This window comes from Notothenia coriiceps, unplaced genomic scaffold, assembly GCF_000735185.1.
Source record: "Notothenia coriiceps isolate Sejong01 unplaced genomic scaffold, NC01 NC01_scaffold00037244, whole genome shotgun sequence".
In the NCBI taxonomy this organism is placed as follows: domain Eukaryota; kingdom Metazoa; phylum Chordata; class Actinopteri; order Perciformes; family Nototheniidae; genus Notothenia; species Notothenia coriiceps.
The window spans coordinates 18,961,311-18,987,301 of NW_011369945.1; the positions used below are offsets into that span (position 1 = coordinate 18,961,311).

The window sequence follows — 25,991 nt, forward strand, 5'->3', positions numbered from 1 at the left end:
CCCCCCCAGGAGACTCAGAGGCACAGACAGCCGCTCACCTGCCGACTCGTCATCAGGCGACATGTAGCCACAAGTATCCGCTCAATGAAGTCACACAAGTAGCCTAATACTCTTCTTCTTCTTTTGTTACACTATAACTTGCACATTTGTTGTATTATTTTCAATATTGGCAGGACTAGAAACAGCAGCTTTGTTTCCAGGTACTATGAATGAACAAGATACACCAATGCAAGGAGCTTTTAGGTACATGAACCTCTGCCATCATGAAGAAGAATGTCAGCCCTTGCTGTAATGCTGTCTGTTGACTGGAAGCCATCTTTCTCTCTGGCTCTCCTCTAGTTCTTTTGTTTTTGTTCCTAGTTGCCTTGAGAAACTTCTTGAATGATGGGTAATGGACGGGGAGGTCCCCAAACCTCGAGACTGTACCAATGTTTTGTAGATGCTTTGAAGAGGTCATTGTTGTTTTGTATTATTTACCTTTTTTTTTATTTTGCACATTATACCAATTTGTGCTTTTGATACTGTCACTCTAAAGAAAAAGCTTATTGTATAAAGTTAGTGATATGAAAAGAAAGAAATTGCTGTTTTTATTTCATTTTGCATTCCTGTAAATGTATTTTGTTCCAAAGGTTTTGTTTACTTCTGTGAATAATTCTGTGAGCAGTGCCATATGTTCAGAGATCCTCATCATGGTGAGAGTCCGTTTTTGAAGAGACTGTGTTGGTATTGATCTGTACCGGTTGATCTCAGAAGGTTGTGCAGTATTGCTTGTATTATGTCTTCTTTGCCTTGTCAGCCGCATCAGGCCTCATCTATGAGCACACGTATGAGCATCTGAGAAAAGTCTCGTTTGTTTGTCTTTCCAACCTGAAAGATAAAGCAGGTCCAGGATCAGTGCTCAGCCTCCGATGCGCGATGCGTTCCAGCCCCTGACCCTCAGCCTGTGTTGGGGTACTTCATCTCTCTGCCATCAGAGGGAGCCGTTGTTCCATGTAGCCTGTCGCTTCTCATCAGTAAAAGGCATTCATTAACTTGTTGATGGTTTTTAAAGCTCATATCATTTTGGAAGTATGCACAGTGCTGTTAATAAAATTATAAGCGAAAGCTATCACGTGTCTCTCTTCTGTACAGCAGAGTAAAGGGGTTTAGCTTGTAGCTGCCAGAACTACAAAGTCATTCTTTGCCTGCATTTTATATTTCGCAAAGTGTCTTTGTACATGTAACTATTTTCCTTTGAAATAGTTAAGATTTTTTTAAACATTTATATTGGATATTTTTTGGAGCATTTTTATGAATTTCATTTAATTGTTGCGAAATACTAGGGTATGATTAGTTTTATTTGATTATTACTACACTACAAGTTTTAATGACCTTCAAAAAACTTTGTTTATGAAAAGCTATACTAAGAATATTTGAAATATATCATGACATTGTAATGGCTTATTACAACAGGGTTTCTAATACATCTTGAATGACAGTTCTAATGAAGTGAGCCAGCATAACAAAATACGCTATCAGTTCTGGATTCAATTCCAGAACTGATGCAGTTTACTTCAGCGTTACTGGTATTGACCACAAAGTCCAAACAAGACTCACAATTAACGACAAGTTGCCATTCAACTTGGACACATTTAAAAACAAGCACATTATCTCATTACTCAGATTAGAAAGTGTATTAATGTGTATCTTTGCATTGACTAAAAGTACCTACAGGATGTGCTGACAACATTTTCCTTTTGCATTGCTTTACTCTAAGTGTACTGACATTAGTTCTTCATTACAAAGAGATGCGTTGAAACTGCCTATGAAGTTAATTAAGTATTGAATAAATAACTAATGTTCACGTCTTAGTCTTGCTAATCATTAACAACCAAGACTTTTTACATGCAATTGATTAATATATCACATTCAAACTTAGAAACATTGTACGCTCTTCTTCTCGTTTAACAGTCAATCTTTATTTGGTATAATTTTCAAAAACTACAAACAATGAATTTGTTGAATTGAATGTCATTCATTTTACATTTCAGAACTCAAAGGCATTAAAGGGCATTTAACAGAATTCTAACACCCAAAACAATGTAACAGTGGTACTTCTTAAAAAAACAGCAGAACAAAACAGACCAACAGGTGGTAGGGAGGGTATGGACGATACCTGCACATTACCAAACAGTGCGTTTGATTGTCTGCAAACTCAGTTTGTATATGTGGAGTCACAGTCATTATCCCCTCCTCTGAAAGTCATATACTGTGCTATAGTCGTCATATCTGAGGGGGGTCTGTGTCTCTTAGGAAACCAACTAATTATTTGAAGTTTCAGTCAATAAATGAATTAATTACTTCATTAAACAGAAACGTGTATTTTCTTAATGAGGGCAACTTCATGCTGTGAACCATATATATGGACCAAAAATCTGTTCGACCCTCATCCTTACGGGAAAAAATAACTAGCGACAGAAATACTTTTCATTCACCTATAGTCACACTAAACAAAACCACTGTTTTACATTCGGGAAACATGACTGTATGAAGAATAAAAACAAAGAAATCAGTGCACTGAACATTGAATAAAACTAACAATACTAATTATATTCCTACAAGGCTTTTGGTTGAATTTCTAAGGCATCTGTAACTTTCAACTTGGCTGTTGGTAATGATTCAACACAGAAAATAACAAAACTAAACTGAAGGAAAGAAAACATAAAACTACAAATAATGTTAACCCTTCTAAGTCTAGAAACAGACTAAATGAAGCACCCGTCTCACAAAAATATCTTCTTTTTAAAAATACTAAAACTGGGGTGTGTTAGCTAACAACAAATGCGAATGATGTGTGATAAAATGAAATGACCTAAAAAGTTTTTTTCAGAGATAAAAGGAAAAACGTTGTGAGGCTGTAACTGGCTGCAGGCGGACGCATCGCCATAAAATTCAGTGTACAGACTTAAGCGACAGGAAACAGACAACAAAAGAAATAGTCAAAAATAAAAACAAAACATCTAACCTAAGCTTTCTTTCTCTCCATAAACAGCACCCAAACAAAATAAAACACTATCTGGTAATTTATTTTTGGTTATTTTTCTCTATATTGTCATTTTAAATAAAGAAATATATACATAGATTATAATATGTACACTTGTCAAAGACCTGTTTCACGCTGCTCTTCAATGATTACTTTGCCTGAGGTGATGCCTAGTATGATATATAAAAACAGTCCCTGGTCTATGTTGTGCTCCAAATCTTGTTCTGCGGACAATCAGCAATATACAACGCTTGTGGTAATACGAACTCTAGGCTAAGGATAGTTCTTGGTGTCATTTTAGAAATTGTGTTTTGTCATGGTGGGATCAAATCACTTCTTCTCATTAAAGCTTATTCTAGAGGAAATGTGCTGGATAAAAAGGACAGTCAAGCTAAAGTTGCAGTTCGGAGAAAATTTGAGTCTCAATCGTGCATCGTGATCATTTATACTAGCAGGCGACTGAGCTTTACCATGACGACTAATAAGGGGCTGTGGGGGACCGTTCTGAGCCTGAGAGGAAGGAACTGGAGCTGCTGTGTGTGTCCGCACTTTCCTCCTCACTTCTGTTCATCCAGGTACGCTCCTCACTGCAGGGGGGAGACACACAAAAAGGGCAGAGGGAGAGAGGATATGTTAATGGTTCTATCACATTAAAAACAAAAAGAGTACTTTAATATCTACCTAGTTGTTTTAAGGCTGCTTTTCTCCGTTGACCCCGAGGAGCACAGCTTCCTCCGTGTTCTCGCTCTTCATCTCCACCACGATGTTATCTTTGCTGGACACCTCTTTGGTGCTGCAGGAACAAAAAAGAGTGAGTTCTTTCTTAACATTAATGTAAAAAAATAATGCTTTACAGCGTAGAAGATCAGTACAAACATTCAATCAAATTTCAAGTAGGTGGTGAACTTGTCAGAGAAACAGTTGCTTATTTAATCACCCAGCAGCAAAGGAACAACATTATCCTTCATTTTGGGTCCAGATTGTGTCCTCCTGAGAAACAGAAGTCTTATGTTCACTTTACTTTTGGCTTTAACCAACTCCTAGGGGGAAATCCTGCTCAGAGCTGCAAAATGCTGCACTAAGTTTCTCAGGTTGTCAGTGTCTGTGTATGGTTTGGTGATCCTTACCAGTGGTTCTTTCATATAACATGTAATCTATTGATTTTGTAAACATTTATATTGCAGCAGCTTCGTGTGTGTGTTAACTATACAGCAAGAATAATCACATGCTTCTTGTAATCATGTTAAATTGTGTAACTTTGAAATGATATTACGATCCAAGTCTTTTTATCAGTATATTCCTGTATTTGCTATTTATTTTATATCTGATTTAATGCCAAGTAGGGTTCAGACTTTCTTGAAACCAGCAGAACTTAAACTTCGGCCTTGTCTGTCCTCTGGCCAAACATCTTTAGTTGGCACCTTAAATAACATGCATATGAGTTCAGAGATTGATCTAGATACTTTAAAAATGTATAATGCTTGATACTAAAATGTGTGACGGCGTATCGTGTTTTACTCACAGGTCTTGCTTGCCAGACCGGCCGCAGAGCTTGCCCTTTTTGTAGAGGAAGTAGAGCACACTACCCAAGATGGCCAGCAGCAGGATGCAGATTATGATGACTGCAATGATAACACCACTGCCCTCTGGTGGAGAAGAAGCACAGCAACAAACACAGGGTTACTCACTGCCACTGGATTATGAATAAAATGATGGTATGACGCAGAAAGGTTGGATTGCATCAGGCTGTGCAGGAACACTAGATAGCAGTACAGTGTGTCGAAAAGAGAGTGCAGCACTAGCTTCATTCAGGAGACCTCAACCTGGGAACCCAAAGAAAGGAAATCATTCAGGAGTGTTGGAGGAGAGGTGCGCTTATAAATGATAACATGCACAGCTAGAGGTGAAGATAAACAACTCAAATACAGTTTGATGCTTTGCCCTGCAGAAAAGGGGGGGGGTCTGATGAATGCTGCGAGGTGCGAGACAGGGAGGTGCTATGGAGGGAATCTCTTTGAGATGGAGAGGTGAGGGGGAGAGTCCTCAGTACCATAACATACAAACCTTTCTTGATTCTCTTTGGAGGGATAGCTGGTTCAGGTTTGACTGAGAAAAACCACATGAGCATAATTATCAGTCGCTGGGTGGATGTCATAAACACACACACACACACACACACACACACACACACACACACACACACACACACACACACACACACACACACACACACACACACACACACACACACACACACACACACACACACACACACTGGTTGATCTAATTTAACCAGCGCTTTGCCAGAAACAACAACCAAGAACAGTTTTCCTCTGAGGGATATTTCAGAGGTGCTGGATATTTCCTGGCATAATGTAAGAGAGAGAGGAGGCAGGAGGAGGAGGAGAGTAAACACAAGGCGGTACCCGTAATGGGAGTCAGGAGACTCTCTGAGTGCATTTAAAGCATCAGCTGCTTCCTAGAGTCACACTGACGCATGTGTGTGTTTGTGTGATGTGTATAACAACATCATGCTGACAACAATGCAATAGTCATAACACTGCTGTATGCAGAAGGTAGTGTTTCCACTATATACAAATAGTGGCGGCGCAGCGCCGCTGCTGAAATATTAGCGCCGCTGCTAGAGGGCGCCAGCCAGGTACCCAAAAAAAATAAAATTGTTTTACTTTTTTTTTTTTTCTTAAAATAATAATAAGTGGCGACCCTTTTTCATTGTTGATTGTTTGTTATGTAGATTTGTAGTATTTGTGTTACTGGCATAGGCGACACAGGCGGTCGCCTAGGGCGCCAGATCTGGGGGGCGCTGCGCTGGTAGCTCTGGGAGGGAAAAAACATTTTTGACCGTTGCCGCTCATCCAAATGTTCGGCCTTGATGTAACAACATTCATAATTAAGTAAATGTAACACCCTTTTCACCCTGGTTACACGTTTAATTTGCCCAGTACGTATTTAGTAGAGTTGTGCCCCCTAGATCAGGTCTCTAGTAATTGTGTGCTCAAAGTGCACCAGATTGAAGCATTTTACTGTAAAATGTTCAAAAAAAAATCTTCCCAGGAGGGCATACCCCCGGACCCCCCTAGAGGATATCACGTCCACCCCCCAATTCAAACACGTTCATACAATACTGAATACATTTGAAGCCATTTTGATGTCTATTACCTATGTCAATAAGTTTCTTTTTTTGCAGTGTATTTGTCTTTTGTAGAGATTTTTCATTTATCTTTACACATAAAATGTCGCCAGCAAATTGTCTAGAACCGACCCTGGTACTAGGCCTAAAGAGCCTTCCTTGTGCAGACACATAGAAACAAATTGGCGGGGCGCACTTTGCAGGCGCACACACTAAAAAATTTCACGCGCTCCGCGCTCACATTATGCTGGGCCCACGTGCCTTAGCACCGCTGCTATGACTCCATCCTAGGGGAAACACTGGAAGGTAAACTATGATTTTATCTGCTTTAGTTGATTACTTTTATGGCATATAATTAAGTACCCCCTCATTTTTACAAAATGTGTAAAACTTAGATGAAAAAAGACCATATATAAGCAACATAAGATTAATTACATAATACCCTTACAAGGACCTTGGAGCAAAGAAAACGATATCACCCTTTAGAAACTATAAATACCTTGTGGAAATCACAGTTCTTTTTCATTACGGACACAGCTTTAGTGACCTTCACATATCATGTCTGCAGCTTTTAAGATTTCCTTTTCTAGCTTTTATTCTTTTTGATTAACTCACATCGGCCCAGCCGGACCGTGAAGTAAAGGAAGGATCACTGAACATGAAGATAATGAACTTTACTGACAGCTGAAGCATCACTCTCACTCTCAGTCAGTCCTTCTTAATGGATTGTTTTGGATGGACTCATTTCTAAACCTTTTCTAGTTTTTGATTTGAGTGGACTGGTTGGGGGCCGACAGGGCAAAGTGACTGTGTCTTACCTGTGGCGGTGTTAGGTGTGGGAGTGTGTTTAGCTGAAAACAGACAAAGTACAAATTATTATTATTGATTTAACACCGACAACAAGGGGAGGAACAGAAAGACAGGGGGCAAGACAACGGAACACATATAGACGTACACAAAAAAACACAGAGCATGAAACCCAAGCAGCTGGAGGAACTCACTGGCTGTGATGTTGAAGGACATGGTGTCCGTGCCGAAAGTGTTGGAGGCGCTACACAAAGCTGTAAAGTCAGAGGTGACTTTGATGCTGACCACACTCCGAAGGACGCCCCCTGTATCCGTTTTTGATTTTGCATCAAGAATCTGGCACAAAAGCGCAAAACAGTTAACACAAAGGTTTCCCTTTCTTCTGCACAGGTCACATTAGATCGACCTACAACGTCAATTGTAGGCAACAGCAACAATTATACAACCTTTAAAAAAAAATATCAAGCAAATCAAACCTACAATCACTAGTAAACCTCACTTACTTATTTCTGGCACTGCTTTTATATTCTCTCGTTGTTTTTACATATCAGCTACTTTCGTTATGTGTTCATGCATTGTACTGTAATACCTCTCTGTCAGAGGTGGACCACATGACAGTGGGAGGAGGGTAACCTCTGACATCACAGCTCAGCTCCACCATATCCTCAAAATTCTTCTCGATATCTGTGAACTCTGGTTCTATGATGTCTGGTGGGCCTGCAAGGATAAGAGAAAGAAATAACAACTTAGTTAAAGTTCAAAACCTCAAATATTTGGGAAAACATATTTATTCGAGACTCAATTATAATTGGGTATCAGTAACCGGATTACCATTGACTTTAACATGAATTGTGTCGCTGGTTTCCATTCCTTCTAACTCAGGAACAGTCACCACGCACTTGTACGTCCCTGCTGTGTCAAACGTAGCAGGCTTCAGGTTCAAACTGTGGCCCATTGAAAACTTCTCTCCATCCTACACACAAACACACACATAAACATACAGAAACAGGGGTCTTAGTAGATCAGACGGCTGCTTCAACAATCTGTTTACACAAGGTTATGAAGAAAACTATTCAAAAAATCCTTTCCCTCTTTGATCACCTTATCTGACACTATTACATTCTGAAAACTAAAATAAAAGCGTAGTCTCATCCCAATATAAATCTGTTCAACAATAAACATAGTACCTGATGGGCTTTCTAAATGCTATTTCTTTCATTTGAGTGTTAGTTATTATATATAATAATGTTGTGGCTTTTAGTGTACTGTTACTGTACTGCTGTGTGTCAGTGACCTTAAACCAGACTGTGTGTGTCTGGAGAGAAGAGAGGGCGTTACAGGTGGCCGTCAGCTCCTCTCCCTGGGACAACTCCACATCATCCTGAGGCATCACGACAGCTGGATCCAGATCTACACACAAAGCAGGGAGAGAGAGAAAATATCAAACCAGTTGCATGCACTCATTCTGCTGGTAAAATGTAACGAATATCATGGTCACTAATCATATCTGTGCAGGTTCCTTACAGTTGACAAACACAGTGGTGTTTCCCGAGACCTCCCCCCAGGTGTCCGTGTCCGTAGAGGTACATGTATAAACTCCACTGTTTTTACGGGACACATTTTCCAGCACCACCGTTTTGTTGTCCCAAGAAACACCATCCTAAAAATGTCAAGGGAATTTGATCAACACATAACTTTTACATTTTGACGTCAATAACTCTTTCTGCCGAGGAGGATAGTGATCAGAAAGATCACATAGTAGATAAGTAAGTAATGCTGTCATTCCATGTGCATAAATAAAGGGCACAAAGTAGATTTTCTTACTTCATTTGAGATTGATATGATAGAGAATAGCTTATTCCCATCGACATGGCAGTGAAGTTCAATGGAGTCCCCTTCCTTTATTTCCCCCTTTGGTGACTCCACCCAAACACTGGCAGTTGTGGAGGGGTCTGAAACACAGAGAGGAATTATAGGTTAGACCACCAACCTAAACTTTGAGTTGTGGATGGATTATGTGATGGCCACAACCGCTCCTGAACTAAACGTGTTTGGGGGAAAGGACCCCTTATCTGAAAGACAAATAGAGCAGGGACCCCGCTTAATATATATATATATATAATGGTGCTGCATATCAAACTGGAACTATAATTAGTGAAAGTTGTGAATACATATATAAATATATTATTTTTGCTTTGTTCAGCATCCATCCCATATGAAGTGTATTTGGCATAAGCACTGTTAATGATAAAACATAGAACTATATTTTAGACAATGGTATGATTCCTAGTGGAGGCTTATATATCAGCATGATAATGGAACTGGTGACAAATACCGTATAGTACTCTTGTGTCGACATAGATTGATGACATATTGTTTCATACCAGCGGTCAAAATGGCTCCGTTGGTTTCTACAGCTGTGATTGTCTCTCATTGAAAGGAACGGTGCTGCTGTTAAACTATGTGTGGAACTCACAGTACACAGTGATGTTAATGGGGATGGTCTCGGTCATCCTTAATCCTCCGGGAACAAAGTAGGTGACCTCGCAGTAGAACAGGTCATCTTTGTCCTCCTTCATCACCATCATGCTCAGCTCGCTCCTAACCGAGAACAGGCCACTGGACTCAGTGGTGATGCTCGGCACCACATACACCACTGGAGGACACAGAAACATTTGCAAACACACACGAGGGAAGATAAGGAAATGGAGCAAATGCATTGAACCGCATTAAGCTCAGACTAAATCAGTGTAGAAATGCATTCCAGATGTTGATATGATCTGTCTCACCATCCTGAGCAGCGCGTATGGGCGTTTTGTTTCTGTACCACGTAATGTTGGGCTTGGGGTAGCCATGTTTGACCTCACAGGTTCCAATCTATAGGGGAGGAGAGAGAAGAAGAGAAGGCAAAATTAAAAGAATAACATTGTAGCTTCATTTCATCATGTTTATACTCTGATGTTCGCCATTCAAAGCTTTGTTACCTTGGATGGGTTTTCTTCATGGACGGAGATCCCTGTTTGCACACCCTCGATAGTCGGACTATCTGGTGTTTCTGCATAGGAATTAAGAAATTAATTAAGAACCAGAAAAGGCAACATTTCCAACAAAAAAAGGTTTATGTTTGGGCAGCTGATCATTTGTAGTTTCAGTGTCTGTTGTTGTTGTCTGTTGAGTTGAGGTGTCAGTGACAGGTTATTGGCTAAAGTGAAAAGTGCTGAAAAATTCTGGGAGTAAAACGAGTTTGAATATTTATTTGAGTTGAATTTGGAAAAAGTTCTGGAACGATCACAATTTAACTTTTTTAAACATAAACTATCTGAGGTATGGAAAAATGCTGAATTAATATGATAAAATGTAATGCTCAGAATATCTAAATAAAGTTTCTGGTTGAAGAAAAGATGAGATAAGATGTGATGAACGAGTTATGAATATGAAGTTGTTGAAAGAGTTGAAAGGGAGCACACTAAACACCACATGTTGTACGACACATTCTTCAAGGGGTCATTTATTATTCATTTCAAATCTGGTGTTATTAGCAATGTGTAGCTAGGTGTGGGCTTTGTAATGTTTGCCATTTTCTCCCTTGTTATTCAAACCATTAGAAAAAAACAGACCATGTCAGATTGAATCTTACCAAACACCTTCAGCTTTGTGCGTCCCTCCCCAGTCCCATCCGTCAGAGCTGTGATGACACAGATAAACTCCAGTTCATCGTCCAGCTGCACGTCGCTGACCTTCAACACGATCTGTCCGTCGGCTCCGGTACCGTTCACACTGATCCGGTCGGTGAACGGCGTGCCTTTGTTCACAACCTTCATGGTGCTGTCCTGGTAGTAGATTTTCTGCCTCTCACCCGTCCGTTTCTCCTAAAGGTCAGAGTTCAAACACATGAAACATGGCCTGCGTGGACACATCATACCTCTCTGTGTAAGCGTGCACCAGGCTTGATGAAACTCACGTAGAACCACTGAATCACGTTGCCGCCGACACCGTCTGACGATGTGAACAGGCAGGCGATCTGAGCCATTTCTCCCCTGTACACCTCCACTCTGTCCTCCATGTTCACTTCCACATTAGCCCACGCTGAAAAATACAAAGAAAATATGGTTGTGGTTCAGTAATAATTCAACATGTTCAGTGATCTCACCATCAACCTCAATATTTGCACGAAAATAAAGAAAAGGTGTGTCATTTTACTCCTTTTGTCTCTTACATTTTGTATTCCTCAATTCATTTTTTACTTCATTTCAACCCTTTTGCAGCCAAAATTCATGTCCAAGTACATTTTTTAAGCAAATATATTTTGTGTTATAACAAAATTGCTACTTTAGTTTCAAAACCCCTAAAAGGAGCGGGGTTTGTGTGATTGAAAGCTGAGTTGGTAACTGTCAATCCTCCGAAACCTTAAACAGATAAAAAAAGATGTGGAAAGTGTGTTGGCAGTATCCCATTTGTGTCCATTACGATTATTAAATTGAGGAACTTGACAGCAGTAACTAACACTTCTGATAAGGATTCTTTAAGTATTCTCTGGTGGACCAATTATGTAATGAAGATCAGAACATTAAAAGACAACATTGCTTTATTGCAATGAACCCGAAATGGATGGGTCTGCGATACAACCGAACCTCGAGGTGAGAAGCTGTGACAGAAGATTAACTTAGATTACAAGTACCAGGATTTTGGTGAAGAAACTAACTTCTGCATTCCTGCAATGTTGAGGCATGGAGACAAAAAGACGAGAGGAGAAAGTCATGGAGGGTCACATGGAAGAGTGGGATGCTATGACAGGAATGAGAAGCCCACCCATGTCCACATTAATGTGCTGCATTCCACCATGGCACCCTCTCACAGGAAGAAAGGCTCAATTTACAGGCAGCATAGTAGCCCCACTGTTCCTCCATGATCCGTCTCTGAAGAACGAGTGGTTTTCCCCTTCCAGGGTCTCTAACCATCCCCATAGTAGTCTATAGGAGGGTCCCCCAATTACACTTTACATCGCAGCGTGTCAGTAGAAGTATGAGATGCCAATGGGAGCGGTCGCCCTGAGGTGACGAGGCTGCCAGGTTGATTTAGCTCTTCCTGACTGTCTGTGCATTGTGTTGCTGAATGTAGCTTTTCTATGAATTTATGTCGAGAGCTGCTCAGAGGAATGTAAATCGTGGCTCATCTGTGTCCCGCCTTTTTACTGGTTCATGTTAACCTCAAGAAGCACAACAGACAATACGCAATAAATACACAAGAAAAACGTTTGTCTCGTATTGTATATTTTTCTGATTAAATGATGTTGGAAGTTCCCATCATAATATAATATCCGAGACTACGATTTCTATAGTATAATCTTGTCTTCATCAGGAAGAAGAAGTGAGAGTTGGTGGGAGGCTCCGGAAAAAGCTAGTGAGTTGAAATTTGTTTTGGAAAGAAAAAAGAGCCCTTTCTTTTTGAAAGACACATTCATTCATAAAAATGGCCACTTCTTTCCTCCTGTTACACTACGTTTTCGGTTTTACCATAATAATGACTGTCAAATATGGCCACTGGTCAGGCAAAACAGCATTAGTTTATTAGTCTAAATTAATTACTTAAATTTCAAAAACACAAATGAGCGATTTTCAACCATAAGTGTGCATCAGTGAAACAAGTGAAAAAGACTACATGAATGTGTTTGTTTTCATGCAGACTAAGGGCACTATGATACTGTGTCTGGTAAACAAAGAAACTACCAGGAAAAGCAATCAGGTGCAAAGTTTTGCATTAAAGTGAATTACGATAACACCAGAGCTCCCTGCTGATGAGTTTATTACCCAGCAGACATCCCTGCTCCACTCCTGGCCTTTCATTTCTTCTTCACCTGCAAAACAAACATCTACTGCATCCCGCCCAAACTAAACCTCTGTTTGCATCAACAACATGCCTCCCCCTAATTTTCCTCCCTCTGTCCACATTTCAAACCCCCTTTTCTCTCCCACCTGCCTCTCCCTCTGCAGCGTTACGTTTAGCACCGGCTAATGGAGCTGGACGGATGCTTTCCTGTTAAAGAAATCCAATTAGTCGCTCCAACATAGACATTTCCTGGCCATTAGCGTTGAAAGGACAATGCTGACTCACTTGCAGCATCCCCTCCCCCACCTGAGGACTTAGAGAAGTGGGATTCAAGCCATTTCGGATTCTAGTTGGCATCACACCGATTATTTCACAAACTCTTTCCCCTTCCTGTCTGACAGCGGGAGTCTGTTTTCTCATGGGAATCTCAATCATATCTTATTAGTAATTTGACCAGCATTCACATCACAGTGCATCAATCAGAGCGGCTTGGACTCAAAGGCCTCGGATCGATGCTCTGCGATGAGAACAGGGCAGATATTGGAGTCCACACACATTTCCTCATGCTCCTAAATCAGTATGACGGAATAAAGCAGAGCATCGGACAGTGTAGTAGCAATTTCTTATATTACTTTATATGGTAAAACCAAATGATGATATTATACTGAGGAAAACTGTTTGGTGAGCTCAACCTGTTGTATCCCAAGGTAGAGAGCATTGTAAGATAACAGCTAGGAGAAGGTGTTATCTTTTTCCTTCTGCACAGGAACAGTCCTCAATAAATCACACACGCACATTTCCCTCTGTGTCCACTCCTGCAAACGACTCTGTACTTTGCATGACCGTACCTACAAGCTTGTATAAAGAACTACTAAGACAACTCTGTTTGCTTTCACCAGTTTATTATTGATTACTCTAATTGTACATCTTTACAGTATTGACAAGGTTAAAATATCCACGGCAACAGCGACACGCTGTGAGAGCTGGGCCTTTTAAGTTTAATGGGCTCCGCTCAGCAAACAATTTGCTTTCCCCTGGAGAGTGTGGGATTGACCCCCGAGAAAACTATTTCACATGCTGAGTCAGAAATGTCTAAGAGAGAGGGGAAGGTGTGGAGAGGAGTTTAAAACATATGGGAAGAGCAACACTGTGGCAACCTGCGACGTCATTCAATTGTGATATAAGAAAATAATTAAACAATACAAATTATTCAGTTAAACACAAGTCTGACAAATAGTGCAAAACCCAACACTCAATTAATGTTTGGCATAGTTACTTCAAAACACTTTCAGCTTTCATAAACAAATCATTTAGAAGATTTCCTTGTATGTGAATGAGCAGCCGAGTAGATCCATGTTATTATGGATGAATATGGAGCCAGAGCGATTAGCTAGCCTAAAGACTGGAGGCAATTTAACAAAGAAATTAATTTTCAATAATTAAACTTTGAAAGTGATTGTAAGTGCCTTTGGTTGCCTGTGGACAGAGCCTGGCTGGCCGTTCCTGTTATTTTCAATATTTGTGCTCAAGTAACCCACTTACGTTTAAAGTGGTATCGATCTTCTCGTGCTACTCTCTGAAAAAATGGGATAAACGAATTTCCCAAAAAGTTGAACTGCTACTTTAAAAGTGACTTTAGAGGTTTGAATGCTTTAGTCAGTAAAAGTATTACAGCAACTTTGGTGAAGTTGTGAAAGCACATTTAGGATATAGTGTTATTTCCAAAGTCGCTTGAAAAAAAGTTGAATAACTTCACCAGGATACATAATAAAAGGATTTCCCACACCACCAAGAGAGAAGACCCCATACAGGAACCGCACCTAAATCACACAGTCAACATATACAGAATAGTTGCAGTTTAAAGGATATTCGGCTTTGATTTATGAAGCTAACTCAATCTGGGTCACTTGCATATACACACATGCACATATCCTGTACATCCCAGTTAGTGAGTCAGCGCTGATAATGAAGCGTCACAGGGGATATTTCGAGGCTACTGGGAATTCCTTAGAGAAATAAATCTCCTGTTCACCTGTTTCCCCAAAAACACACACAGTATCGTCTTACAACAATGTGGATTTTATTCAAAGGAATTGCAAAATTAACAGCACTTAAAAGATAAGCCCCACAACACCGCGGTTACACAAAGGAGAGCAGAGGCAGAGAGCATAATCTCAAGAGGGGAGTCTTATCAAAGACATTGTTTTGTCAGGATACACAAATCAGTATCTGTCTCTGCAGAGCAATGATAACAACACTTCCTGCCAGACTGTGAGCTATAAAATGTCTTCATTTAGTTATATTACTACAAAAACAAGTACAGAAAACCTCCTTTAGACACAGACATGTATTGCCAGGTGATCAGCAGACAATCTTCCTTAAGGGTAATTTATTTTTAAACATTTATGACAGTATGTTCTACAAACGCTTCAGGAATCCCTCCGACAGGTACAGTGGACAGATGAGAGGAGGCATGTGGTTGTTCAAAGGCTGGAATCTGTTTTGACTTTCTAACCATGAAGCCGACAGACTGCAGCCGGCCTGCCGTCTCTCTCTGCAGAGCTCTGGCTGCCGGCCCAGACCGCAGACGGTCCTCACCGAGCGGAGGACGTCCTCCTTCACCACATTAACTGCCATTCAAACCAGATTATCTTCCAGGACTCGTTGACATTAATCTAACTGGATGACGGAAAAGTGGTGCAGAACATGTTCCTACGAGGACTTACTTTTTAAAAAGGTCTCTCTATTTATATGATTAATAATTCTGCACTCAAGATCCTTTATCTCCTGTTTTAAATGTTGATTGCAAACGAAATTATATATTTTTTGTAAGAATTACACCGAAAAAAAAACGTATTTCTAGATCACCACATCTCACTTATCAGGCTCAAGGAAAGATTGTGATTTCAGTACGACTTTATTAAAGTAATAATGCATTTCTTTAACCCTAGCTAAGTGATGAAACATTTTCATCATGCTTTTTTCATTGCATTATGCACAGCAAACAGTGCGTATTCTGTTGGTAATCCCAGTATAATTTCACTACAATTATTCTATAGTTGTAGTCTCTAAATAACGTAATTTCTGTTGCAAAATTAGAATAAAAACCTAAATACTACTACTGTCTGTTGAAAGGACTACAGTTTAAAGCAACTGCCTCGAAGGTGTAACTTTCAATAAAGCAGACAATGAGGGGGGTGTAACAGGAAAAGGTCATTAACATAGTGTGAAGGGAAATGCTCACCTTAGGTTATGGCAGTTTGCCCATGAAATTAGGAAACATCCTGCAAATTTGACATTTTAACCTTAGGGTGGGGGGATTCTTCCCTGTGGAGACTATGAATACTAATTAAATATCAGGATAATCTGTTAGCTGATCAGAATCATTCTAGAACAACTGTAAATATCTGTAGTAAATCAGATCAACCTGGCTACTACTGTAACTGTGATATATTCTGGGCAGACTTGCTTTGGTTCTGCTGCCTGTGGTTAGTATTTGGTATTTCATCCAATCTGGGGAAAAACTTGATCAAAGTGGCAGCAGAGACTGGCGGGATGATTTCTGAGGTCAAGGGTAAGCAGACATACAGCTTGAGATCGTTGAGCATGTCTGTATATGGGACATGTGAGGTGGGACGAGCCCCTCTGATTTGTTACAGGATATCACACACACACACACACACACACACACACACACACACACACACACACACACACACACACACACACACACACACACACACGAGTTTTTTCTAACTACTGTCCTGAACATGAGACTTGCATCCAGCACTAAACACATTCTAACACGGTTTGCAAAAGTCTCAGAGCACATGACGCACTTATTTTAGTGATCCACAAACAGCTTCACCGCTCTCTTTAAGAGGAAATAAGAAGTCCAGAATACATGAATCTGAAAAGAGAGAGCCACAGTTCTGTTTGCATTACAGAGTCCTAATATAATCAGTTTTTTTTATATATTTTAAGTTTTTGTATTAATATTTACATACCCAGGATTCCCCTACTCAGACTCTAATTCATGTTTAGGCTACACTGAGCAGAGACATGAAAGGAATAGTAGGGTATCATATCGAAAGGGACGACGGATATTGAGACAGCAGAGATTATCTGTGTGTGTGAGAATGTGTGTGTGTGTGTTAACCTAGTTTCAATTGCTTGCCAACAACCATGATAGCACTGCTGAGAAAGTATGAACACGTAGGCGGAACAAATCTTATAACACTACGTGGGAGCATAATTACCATAATTTAAAGAGGGCCCCATTACATTTAATTATAATCTAATACAATATCCCTTCCTGGCAGTTTAGGTCTGAAACAAGACCATCATACCACATTGTTTATTCCGCTGAAGAAAATATTTCCCCTCAAACATGATGGTAGAACGAAGCGACAGCTCTGGGACATGTTTCCAGCCCTGTCACATCTAAGAATAACATTGGGCCTATCAAGCTTGTTTGCTTACATGATACAGCAGAATTATAGTGCACTGACCCGACTGGCCAGACCAGAAATAGCAGCCTTTACTTCAGGACAGGGTGAGCCTGAGAGAGAGGGAGCATGGAAAAACAGTGCCTCAATCAGGCTGCTCTCTGCGTGGATATAAATCAGTCAAGAGTCTGCGGCAAAAGACAACATTTGTGCTTTAACTGATCATTATGAAGTAAATGTTAATTGCACAATGTAATGGCTGCAAAATATAAACTCCATCTGATTGTTTCTTTTCAAACGTCACCCTAGACAAGAACACTTTATCACGTGGGGGAGGCAAAGAAGCGAAAGGGATTAAAAACATATTTATTTTTAATACTACTCATTGTTTTCTAGTTCTTTGGGATACTTACTTGTATTTGTTGCTTTAGATCGTAAGGTTAGCCAGGTTGCTAGCGGTAGTAATGTTGCTAACAATATATAAAAAGGTAGATTGATCTTCTTATTAAAATCAAAGAAAAGAAAAAAATGTTATTACCCACTTTGTTGTCTTTTATTTAGAAACAATTGCAGTGTGCCTTGTGTGATGTGATGGAGGAAGAAAAAGGAAAAGGAGAAAGAGATTCGTGGCTAAGTAGCCTGTTTCTTCTTAAACATGAAACATTGATGATAGAGGAGCTGGAGAGGATAGAGGAAGAGTCAACAGAGGTGGGGTGGGAGGAGAAGAGACGTGAAGAAAGAGGGTGTTGCTGTGGCCTCTGACATTTAACACACTAATCCCTTAATGGCACACTTACAGTATCTTGCAGAGAGAAGGAAATGATATCAGGCTGAAGATAACAACTCAGAGAGAGGAGAAACAAAGAGAGACGAACTCATACTCCCTGACCTTTCTGCTTTCATCTCTCCTGGCAAGCTGCAGGATCTGAAGTATGCAAGTCTTTCAAGTCATGTCAGTGCATTCATTCTATTCAGCAACTCTCATGCCAAACATATTGATCACTTTGGTATTACAAAATCTGGAAATATGCAGCATTAAAATTGTGACTGCCAATATATTTCAGATATGGCCTTGCAATGTAAATCAAACATTCTCGTGTACACACTTTGGAAATACATCTTGCATCAAACTCATTTCAAACATCCGGGCTCAAATACAGCACAGCTTGGTTTTTTTTCGGTGTTATATTTATTCAGCCTATAAAATGGTCTTGAAAAGCAGAAGATTGTTAATTCAGGGATGGGCAGACACAGACAAATTCTTGCCCCCCACCCCCCTTTATAGACCCATTGCCAGAACAGTAGCCCCACTTAGCCTTGGTCATCTCAGCCTGGCTAAATGGTCCAAAGGAATGTTTGAGAAAGTCTTAAAAAATATACACCATAGGCCTTGTCACACGTTCATCAATCACATTACTCCTGTGACGCACCCCAAGGCATTTTAACACACACACACACACACACACACACACACACACACACACACACACACACACACACACACACACACACACACTTGTGGCTGGACGCTGGCTAGTGCCGCCCCACACACACACACACACACACACACACACACACACACACACACACACACACACACACACACACACACACACACACACACACACACACACACACACACACACCCTCAAAAAGAAAAGGACTTCCCCTCACAGCAGACTCCATAAACTCAACATGCAGCATGGTTTATAATTCCATGAATGAGCCACTGAAATACAAATAATGCTAGACTAATGAATTTAGATGTTATGTGCATTTTGAAAGTCTAAATATTTGAGTTAAACCCTTTTTAAAAGATCCAGTTAACAAACCCTGTCAGTTTTAACTCTGCAGAATTAATAGCGTCTTTGATGCACAATGGTGCTCATTGGTATCTAACCATAAACCAGGCTCTTTGACGCGAGTGTGTTTTACAGTTACTTCATAAATATGCATGCATCTTTTTAAATCCTGCTTTCATTAGCCGTTACCAGTAACAATGGCTTTCATTTATTTATGTTGGGGTCTAGTGACCTTTTTAAGGTCTCATCGGGAGGAGGCATTTTTAAAACTAGTGTTGTTGCTGCGACCTTGGGCTGAGTGGATGGATCTATTCCCGCCATGCTGGCTGCACGCAGTAACTCTCCTGCAGCAGAGGGAACTGGCACACAGCTCCAAACAGAAATAGCAGCTAGAAACTGAACTCTGAGGAATTACAGGAGTTAAGGTGTCAGAGGATCAAGATAAGGTGAGTGCAGATTAAACCAGATGTAGTCAATCATCAAATGAATCAAATGACATGTGTTATTATGTTTTGCACATGGTAAACGGTCACATAAGGTCAAATACAATTTTATATACATCTTATTTAACCAAACCTTAAAAATTAAGCTAGTCTTTCAAATGTTTTACCACCAGTAACGCTGTGGAGCAAAGAGTTTACAGTGGGTCACACTTTTTTTGTAAACATAACTTGTGTTATTTTAGCGGGAAACTCCACAGGGCAGTTTCAGGGATTATCAGATTTCAAAACACTGAAGAATGGTATGCACGTTACATGGCAAGTATGCTAGAATATGCAGTTGCATGTATGCCAGTGCTTTGGTTGCAGAAAAAAATTAAACATGGTTCAGATTTCTTTGGTCTAAAACCTCTGCACTGTTTTGATTGAACCGCTAATGTTACAGTTAAGCAGAATGCATCTGGGTCCGCTGGGTTCCCCCCTTTATGATGTCTCTTAGATTGACAATTCATCAATTGATCAAAGAAACTACTGACAGCTAAACTGATAATACAAGTAACAATGTGTTGTGACCCTGATCAATTGTACACAGTTGGAGGTGCACAGTTGCTCCTCTGCATAGATCCTGTGTCTGGGGTTCAGGTGATGTTTTAATTGCTGTGTCCATGACGATGTGATGGACAGTGGCAGCTGCAGCAACCAAAAGGCACATTCCCACGATGCCTGAGAGAAAACAAGGTCAACTTGTCGTAGTGACCTGCCAGATACTTTGACACACACACTCACACGTCCTGATCCCCAGGGTGCTGGAGCCGAATGCCGGCAGTGTCAACTCAACATGCCACCAGAATTAACGATTTCCAAAAGGCAGAGGAGACGAAGGATACGAAGAATGTAAATACAGTGGAGAGGATCAGAGAGGACCACACAACAGGGAGAGAGGGAGTCACATCGCTCTCTGATTTCTCCTGGTGATCTGACGCTATATTCCATTTCAGCAGACCACCTGTTGCACAGATCAGACCTGGATCGGTTCTCAGCACGCCAGACTCCAGTCCCTCTTTCAGGGGGCTCTCCTGATTCACAACTGTTACAACAGTACGGCAATTATGTTTAGAATGGGCCTCTCATAAGGTTCATTTTACTGTGAAAATCTCACTTTTTTGACTGTATGAAGTTACAGGCAGCTTTAGCATTGGTTAGCTTAGCATAACAATTTTAAACAGGGGGAAGAGCTAGCCTGTTTATGTCTAAAGGTTTTACAATCCACCTATCAGCTCATTTATCAACACAATACTATGTTATTTGTTTCAATCTGTACATAGGTAGATGAAGAGTTACAGTGAATGTCTAATAACCAGATTGTCCCCGGTTCAACTCTGGGACCTCTCTGCAAGTCTTAAACTTTTCTCTCCCATTTCTACACTGTTCTCGTGAAGATGCCCCCAAAAGTAGGCCTCTATATTTTGAAAGAAAATAAAAACTGTTATGTGGCTTTACAGGAGTTATGTTCTGGATTGTTTGGAAAAGCATTACTCTATATTATCTCCGGATACCACTTTAGAGCTGCAATCCCACCTTTTATTACAGTGATGCCATAACTTTTTACTAATATTTTCTAAGTAAAATAACTAAGCACATCTTTGGCCTTATTGTTCCAAAATAACTTATGTCCAGACTTTATAATCAGCAGGAAAATCACTAGTGCATATAATAACGATAATGATGTTATTAGTTACACCTGTATTCAAAAACTCAAAGTATCTGCAGGTCAACATTTCACTTAATATTTTGGGTATTTTATGGCATTCTGTACACTTGAGCTTTTTAATAAAAACCTTAAATAATGAAAACTCTTGCACTGTTGTAAGAGTGCTGGGCAAGCATCAACATATTTAGTGAGCAGTCTCAGACCACAGCTGTGAAGGTGTTACTGCAGGCCTTAGCTGTGAGCAGCGGCACAGGTTCGCTGACCTGAGGCTAATCCCTCTTTGATAAGCAGCTCTTTGGTCTTCCCTCAACAGTGACTCTCCAAAGAGAGATCCCTGTGTTGCCCAGCGTTTGATAGCTAAAGAACTTGGCAACGAGAACTACAGTACTCCTCTTTAGTTTCCACACTCAGCTATTTTGATATGCCCACTCATACACAAGCATATCAAAAATGTGAATTATATGACTTCGGAGTTCTTGTGGGATACGGTCATCTTCCCATGACCAAAGCGTGTGTGTGTGTGTGTGTGTGTGTGTGTGTGTGTGTGTGTGTGTGTGTGTGTGTGTGTGTGTGTGTGTGTGTGTGTGTGTGTGTGTGTGTGTGTGAGAATCTCAGAGGGCCATTTCCTTCCTTCCTCCTGCTCCCATAGAGGTACAAACGCCCCCTCCATCCTCTTTCCCACGTCCCAGACGACAAAATGGTCTCCCTATCGTCCACTCTGCGAGCACACACCAGTTAAAAAACAAAAAGCTGCTTTGCAAGTATGTGAAAGGCCAAGAGGGATTGTATTTTTGTACAGTGCTGATTGTGACCGTTCAAAAAGGGAGAGAGAGGTCCCATGACATGGCTTCAAAAGTATGAGATGTACGTTGGTTGCTGCTGGCATATTACGGCTAAAGATAGATCACAGATAAACATACACACACTGAAAGCTTTCACCCATTCACTCACACGATTAAAGTACTCAGCAGCAGCTCTGTCTCCTTTTTTGGTGGACCGTGCAAGTGGCATTTATGGATCGCAACATTGTTTACGGCTCTCTCATGACAAGACATCTACTTTCTACCTTTATTTACATGAAAATGTGAGACTGTAAATATGCATGCGTGTATGATAAGAAGGTACCAAAAACGTATATTAAACATAAATCACCCTTGTTTATGTGCCAGTGTTGCAAGAGAACGGGCAACACATGCCATTGTTTCAGGTCACAGGTGACTGAGCTTACATGAAAATGGCAAATGTATGCATGTCATACCCATGAAAGGGCACTTTAACGTTATAGAAAAAATGTTCCTTTTAAAAAAGCTTAAGGTAGTAGATGGTATAGTTGGATGAGTGATGGTTATTGACAATATTACCCATTGAATTATTAAAGTATACATAAATACCAATTAATGGAACCTATAAAGGTCTCATGAAATTGGCACTTAAAAGTCACTGTGCTGAAATATTTAAAAATCCCTCCAAATTGTCACACACTTTTGGATGTTGGGTCAGGTATGGTAGTGCTTAGAAGATTAGCACTAACATCTACTTGACCCCTCACTTTGTTGTGTCCGTAACAGAGTGGATGTAAATATATCATTCAAGGCTGCTTTACAGTATACACTGATTGCCAAGTTTTAATCCCAATGGAGATCAAGAGGTAAAAATGAAACTTGTAATTCCTTGCAAGTTGCCCAAAGAAACAGCACTGACGTCATCTCTAGTTCTTGCAACAGTGTTGGTGTGAATGTATCCCTTGCTCACATGATTTATTTGCCAAAAGCTTAGCCTATTTATGACAGGACAAATAACAAGGTCCATTTTAAATATCTCACATGTTGTGATCTGAGGTCTGGGGTGTTTGTGCAGCATGATGAAGCAACAGAACGATGACAACAATGATCTCTTTTGACTTTCCCTTCTTGGAGTAGGCAGACTGAAATGAAATGAATGATACAGAATCAAATCATATCAGATCACTTTTCTACTGAATGTCTTGTGTGACCTACATAGAAAAAGATATTTCAGTAATCACAGTTTCATCCGCAGAGAAAGAACTTCAAGCACTGGAAAAACAAGACTAATGAATGAATGAAGCTTTCAGATATAATCTCATGACAAAACACACGATAAATGAAGGCGCTAATAATTCCTTTAACAAACACTAACGTCAGAGAGGAAAGTGGACCATAAAGGTTAACTACCAGCAGTGATCATCTGTAACTAAACACTGTGAAGCCACAGCGAACACATCAGTCTGCTCTGTGGAGTCAGCGGCACAGAATCATGGCAGAGGCCTGATAGGTTGCATTAGGTTAAAAGGATCCTAATGTGCATTAGATCAGCACGGAGCATTGTTTCAGGAAAACAACATCCATTATTAAGCAGGGTGTTGAACTATCAGAGAATAGACATAGATCCTGACAGCCAGGCCTCTAGTCTCCACTTTTGCTTGTGAAGCTCCCGGAGGACAGCTTTAGACCCAAGGATCAGCTCAAGCTTTGTACGGCTCGAGATCTAATCTGTGCTCGCTCTCTTTCCAGCATCTAGCGGCACTGAGAGCTCGCTAAACACAATGCAACTTCAATCATATGGACAAAAACATGGGAATAATGCTTTGACCATGTTAGACTTAGACCCACCGAAGACCAACCCATCCTGCACCTCCAGCCACATGTGGTAGAAATGAGGGGTTTAACCATAGTGCTTGACACTAGCTTGGCTGCTAGCCCTTTAAAAGATATTAGCCCCGGTTCCTGGTAATGAGCAGCACTGGAGTCTAATTTCTTCACACTAAAAAGCAAAAGAGACCAGAGGGCAAAAGGAGAGGCCCCTCGCTCAGGAGTGTTTCTCTCACATTGGCATCAGTTAGCAGAGGGACAGAGAGGTCTCTGTGTTTCTGTGTGTTTGACCTCAGAGCAGAGACGAAGAGTGAAGAAGCACATAAATCACCGTGTCAGAATGAAAAAGAGACAAGAAATCAACATGCAGCAGCTAGTGATGGAGGTCATGTCTGTGGATTGGATTCTGCATCTGTATGTTATTCACTCCAACAAAATAACATTTAATGGGATTTCTTCATCATATAATAAGTATATCATATCTTTAACATAACATTTTAATATATGTTTGACCATCAAAGTAAAAGAGAGAACTGAAAAAGTGTAAAGTCTCTGCTCTGTTTTCAACTCGACTTTCAGTTTCATGTCACAAATCTAAAGCACATGCCTGGTGTTTCTCCTCAATGCTATAAACTGTTCTCATGAACACACATGACCGTATATCATGCTGGATCAAATCAATCACACAGCAAAGATTTCACTACTTGATGTACCCCATGTGATAAGCATGCCAAGGTCTGGAAACCACATCTCCCACATGTAGGCCATCCTCGAAGTCCCATGATGTAACCATCTTATCAGCGCCGCATACTTCAGGTTCCATCTTTATTTAGACATACTATTTTACAATTATTGTCTTATTGATGCTTTCTGAGGTCAAATTCAAGAGGTTCAAGTCTTTCTTGTAAGTACGTCAATATGTTTATTTGTAGAAATGATTGTCCAGTATACAGGATTTACTGTTCAACCAAGTTGGATGACTATTTTACAATTATTGTCTTATTGATGCTTTCTGAGGTCAAATTCAAGAGGTTCAAGTCAGACAAAGAGAGACTGCTGGGTTCTTCTGACGTTCAACCTTTACATTCTATGTGTGGCAGAAGAGCAAATGTTTTTATTTATGGAAATCATGAATTATTATAACTTAGTACTTTTTTAACGCATGTAAGATATGCAACACTAAGCTGTCTGTGGCTCTTTCCTGCTGTAACGCTGCAAATGTCCCCTCTGTGGGACTAATAAAGGTATTCTGATTCTGATTAGATTATAAAATGCAAAAAGGCTGAATGGGGAACATCAAAAGTCGAGAGGTTAAGGCCACTCAATGTATTATATGTATATAAACAGCTTACAACACACCAGGCAGCTGTGCAGCAAGGTTATAAGAGTAACTGGATGCACTGCTCTTTGATTTGTTGTAGCTATATCTCCCTATGCCTTGTGTAGGTATGTGTTTGTGCTTGCTGCCTGTCTGTGTGGTTAGTCAGACCCTGTGGAGAGCAGCACCTTCATTACGTCCAAATTAAATTTGGCTCATTCAATCCCACCATATTTTATGCCTTAAATAGTCTGGAACAAATGACGTCAGCTCCTATCATCCTCAACTATGATAACAGATCTGTAGGAGAGCAAATGGGAGACACTGGATACAGCAAAGGTTTTAGCATTTGCAGGCTTTAGAGGAGAAGCACAACTTTAAAGAGTCCCATGTCAGGGTTCCGCTTATACACAGTGAGGTGTTAATTTAAATAGTTTGTTCCCACTAAAACAAGATGATCATAATAACTGTTTTTGTAAAACAAAGCAGCCAATGCTCACATCAGACAACCAGCAACAACAGTGCAGTAAATGCTTGTCTTATGAAGGTTTTATGTTCTCTGTGTACATAAATTACTTAATTTTCTTACAAATGAGGCAACGTTTTTTTTTTAGTTTCACAACCTCAGTTAATTTAATGATTTTTTGCCCGGACGCATTTCATAATACACATATTTCCCATATTTCACACATCCCTTAACCCATCTGACAGCGTGAATGATGTGTATTTCAACATTTCTGTAAAACTCCACACCCCAGAAACCCTTTGAAATAGAGTGAGAGAAAAATAAGGTATTTCCCAGACAAAATGCCAGATCTATGACGTTTGTGAAAGGGTTAGTACAGTAGACTCAAAAT

General features: G+C 40.2%; 1 protein-coding gene across 2 annotated transcripts in view; it reads right to left on the reverse strand.

Annotated features, from left to right (window-relative positions):
- Window positions 1-1,936: 1,936 nt before the first annotated feature.
- Window positions 1,937-25,991, reverse strand: part of LOC104964908 (cell surface glycoprotein MUC18) — a 31,219-nt gene continuing 7,164 nt past the window's right edge. Inside the window, exons 2-17 of one of the 2 annotated variants that reach the window (XM_010793806.1) lie at window positions 10,942-11,066; window positions 10,618-10,849; window positions 9,965-10,035; window positions 9,770-9,857; window positions 9,457-9,636; window positions 8,805-8,932; window positions 8,505-8,640; window positions 8,275-8,390; window positions 7,812-7,953; window positions 7,570-7,697; window positions 7,175-7,316; window positions 6,992-7,024; window positions 5,087-5,128; window positions 4,545-4,668; window positions 3,704-3,815; window positions 1,937-3,609 (exon numbers count right to left, since the gene is read on the reverse strand). In XM_010793806.1, the coding sequence (XP_010792108.1) occupies window positions 3,713-3,815; window positions 4,545-4,668; window positions 5,087-5,128; window positions 6,992-7,024; window positions 7,175-7,316; window positions 7,570-7,697; window positions 7,812-7,953; window positions 8,275-8,390; window positions 8,505-8,640; window positions 8,805-8,932; window positions 9,457-9,636; window positions 9,770-9,857; window positions 9,965-10,035; window positions 10,618-10,849; window positions 10,942-11,066 (1,790 nt within the window). In that variant the 3' untranslated portion in view covers window positions 1,937-3,609; window positions 3,704-3,712. The remainder of the gene's footprint in view (window positions 3,610-3,703; window positions 3,816-4,544; window positions 4,669-5,086; window positions 5,129-6,991; window positions 7,025-7,174; window positions 7,317-7,569; window positions 7,698-7,811; window positions 7,954-8,274; window positions 8,391-8,504; window positions 8,641-8,804; window positions 8,933-9,456; window positions 9,637-9,769; window positions 9,858-9,964; window positions 10,036-10,617; window positions 10,850-10,941; window positions 11,067-25,991) is intronic. The other variant, XM_010793808.1, reaches the window with a different exon arrangement.